The sequence below is a fragment of the Procambarus clarkii genome, unplaced genomic scaffold (genome assembly GCF_040958095.1).
Source record: "Procambarus clarkii isolate CNS0578487 unplaced genomic scaffold, FALCON_Pclarkii_2.0 HiC_scaffold_1235, whole genome shotgun sequence".
Taxonomy (NCBI): domain Eukaryota; kingdom Metazoa; phylum Arthropoda; class Malacostraca; order Decapoda; family Cambaridae; genus Procambarus; species Procambarus clarkii.
In genome coordinates this window covers 20,001-23,448 of record NW_027190264.1, presented here as the reverse complement: position 1 = coordinate 23,448, position 3,448 = coordinate 20,001, and the positions used below count along the sequence as shown (strand labels likewise).

Sequence of the window (3,448 nt, the reverse complement as noted above, 5' to 3'; positions counted from 1 at the left end):
TACCACCACATTGAGTTTAGTAGCTCTGTGCACGTCAGGTGCTGTTTAATATACAGACCTACTCCTCCATTTGACCTAGTTTCTCTATCACATCTATATCACTTTGTGCTTTAGCCCTGGTGGAGCTTGGTCCACCAGGCTGTTGTTTGGAGTGGCCCGCAGATCCACATACAGTCTGCATATGATATACAGTCTGTTGATCAATTAAACTACAGTAGTTAGTTTTTATCATCCGAATGCACCAATATGTGTTCATTCTTCCCAGATGAAGGAACTAGGTAATATTCATCATCTGAATGCACCATCTGATGCTTTAACACACTCATGATACACGAGAGGTTTAAAAAACTTTTAAAACTTTTAAAACTTTTTGACCTATGTATTTAAAAGCAATTCTAAAGTTTAGAATTTTTTAGAATTTTAGAATTTTTTTAAAGTTTTAAAAGCAATTCTAAAGCAGTTGGCCCCTACGGGCCAACTGCTTTGTTCTTACCTAGCATTTTGCTTTGTTTGGGTATGAATGTTTGTGTGCCGTATATTTTGCAAAATTTGCCATATATCTCATTATTTACTCCTCTGCCTAGCAACAAGTCTGTCTAATTATACTCATTAACTGTTTTTCAAAGTTCCCCATAGTGTCCTTTATTGAAATCGAGTTCATGAACCGTTTCAATGTTCTTATTTTCTTCTAGATTATATCTTAAAGTATATTTAAATGTTATTGTTATTATTGTTATTAAATGTTATTGTGACATTGCATTGCAATTGAGCTATGTTGTTTACCATACCGTTCATTTCGTGAGTATAAGTATAGATGCCACACTTGTGACAGGTAAAACCATGCCTTTTTTGAAAAACAGCACCGTCTGTTGCACGTAAGAGCAACCCACACTATATTATGTTGCGATATTATTTCAATATTTCCGATTGTATTGATAATTTGAATTTTCATAGATTTCAATTTATTTTCATTTCGATTTAATAATTTTGTGTGACATTGCATTGAAATTGAGCTGTGTTGTTTACCATACTGTTCATTTCATGAGTATAGTTTATTTTTTTATTTTTTTCATTTCATTTTTTTAGCTGTTCTTATTTTTCAGTGATGGGAATATCAGATCATTTGATGTTACCAATTTTCTGATGGAAGCATCAGACCATTATAGAATGCATCGGATGAGGTAGTTTGGAATGGTGGGGAGGACGAGAGGGGGGTATGGTGGGGAAGACGAGGGGACAGAGGAGAGGGTAATGGTGGGGAGGACGAGGGGACTGGGGAGTTGGGGATGGTGGGGACAGGGGAATGCTGGGGAGGACAAAGGGACAGGTGAATGGGAGATGGTGGGGGAGGAAGAAGGACAGGGGAGGGGAAAATGGTAAGGAGGACGATGGGACAGGGAAGTGGGAATAGTGGGGATGATGTGGGGACAGGGAAGTGGGAAGGACGAGAGGACTGTGGAATGGGGAATAGCAAAGTGAATTATAATTATATATATTAATTAATTCTTATAAATTTCCAGAAGCCTGTATCAACACCCACACTAATGCAACTGAAAGAGATGTTGAGACAAGTATTGCTGATATGTTGAAGAACGCCCCAAACAAACTCGGTGGAAACAGATACAAGGTAAAGTTTGCCAATTTGCTGTAGTCTAATTCAATTTCTTTTTAGTAATCTTCGAGAACATTTATGCTATGAATAAGATAAAATAATGTAACTGATTTTGATTTATTTACTATTTATTATTTATTTACCGTTATTAGTATAATAGATCTCGTAATAATTTTGCAAAAATAATGGCATTTACTATTTTAAAAAGCTCGGGTGCAGGGGGGGGGGGTTATGTAAAAGCCTGGTTTGTGCCTCGGAGAGGCTATGGGATCCAGTAAGATCGTCCTTCCTTTCCTCCCTAGAATCTGGATGTAGCAGGTGCTCAATTGTCAAAAGTGAAAAATTGGTTTTGTCTTCCGAATGCACCATTTCTGTAAATTTGCTAATAATCTTTTAAAAATAGTAAATGCCATTATTTTTGCAAAATTATTACGAGATCTATTATACTAATAACGGTTTGATAAAATACAGTAGACTGCCTACTGGATAATAGTTCCAGTCCACCTGTAGACAGGGATCTCACATCAGCTTGTATATTATACAAGGATAAGATTTGATTTACTTTTGTATTTATATGCATATATGCATTTATATGCATTATTCTCTAGAATAATAGATCTCGTAATAATTTTGCAAAAATAGTGGCATTTACTATTTTAAAAAGCTCGGGTGCAGGGGGGGGGGGGTTTGTGTAAAAGCCTGGTTTGTGCCTCGGAGAGGCTATGGGATCCAGTAAGATCGTCCTTCCTTTCCTCCCTAGAATCTGGATGTAGCAGGTGCTCAATTGTCAAAAGTGAAAAATTGGTTTTGTCTTCCGAATGCACCATTTCTGTAAATTTGCTAATAATCTTTTAAAAATAGTAAATGCCATTATTTTTGCAAAATTATTACGAGATCTATTATACTAATAACGGTTTGATAAAATACAGTAGACTGCCTACTGGATAATAGTTCCAGTCCACCTGTAGACAGGGATCTCACATCAGCTTGTATATTATACAAGGATAAGATTTGATTTACTTTTGTATTTATATGCATATATGCATTTATATGCATTATTCTCTAGAATAATAGATCTCGTAATAATTTTGCAAAAATAGTGGCATTTACTATTTTAAAAAGCTCGGGTGCAGGGGGGGGGGGGGTTTCTGTAAAAGCCTGGTTTGTGCCTCGGAGAGGCTATGGGATCCAGTAAGATCGTCCTTCCTTTCCTCCCTAGAATCTGGATGTAGCAGGTGCTCAATTGTCAAAAGTGAAAAATTGGTTTTGTCTTCCGAATGCACCATTTCTGTAAATTTGCTAATAATCTTTTAAAAATAGTAAATGCCATTATTTTTGCAAAATTCCTGAATATTGTCAAAATGACGGAAACCCATATGTCAAAAACACATGGAGATATACCAATCCTGGAAGACATTCTTCCATCCCCACTTGAAACTGTTGAGCAGGTGGAAAGTCTGTCACATGAGCTAAAAGTTAACAGTGAATATAAAAAGAGTATGGTAAGTGTTGCTTAATTCTTTTAGCCTGAGTATGGTAAGTGTTGCTGAATTTTTTTAGCCTTGTACATATGTCTTTTGATTAGTTTTTTTGCAGATGAAGGAAGGTGGGGTGGCACATAATTGATTGTTCAGTGTTATGTTTAAGGTACAAATAAAACAAAAGCAAAAGTTACTCAAATTCGTTGATTTTTGTAATAGTTAAGAAGGAAAATATTTTAATGCTATTTATTTAATACAGTTGGAAATTAGAAAATCTAATGTTGAGATTGAAAGATATATATTATTCTCTATTACCTTACAGCTTATGCATTATTTTAACAGGTCCAGACGCTGT

The 3,448-nt window shown here is 35.6% G+C and overlaps 1 protein-coding gene across 1 annotated transcript in view; it reads left to right on the top strand.

The window, feature by feature from the left end:
• Positions 1-1,567: 1,567 nt before the first annotated feature.
• The window catches only part of LOC138362118 (uncharacterized), a 3,627-nt gene continuing 1,746 nt past the window's right edge, over positions 1,568-3,448 (top strand). Inside the window, exons 1-2 of the mRNA XM_069320996.1 lie at positions 1,568-1,627; positions 3,436-3,448. The exon at positions 3,436-3,448 is cut by the window's right edge and continues 147 nt beyond it. Of these exons, the coding sequence (XP_069177097.1) occupies positions 1,583-1,627; positions 3,436-3,448 (58 nt within the window). The 5' untranslated portion in view covers positions 1,568-1,582. The remainder of the gene's footprint in view (positions 1,628-3,435) is intronic.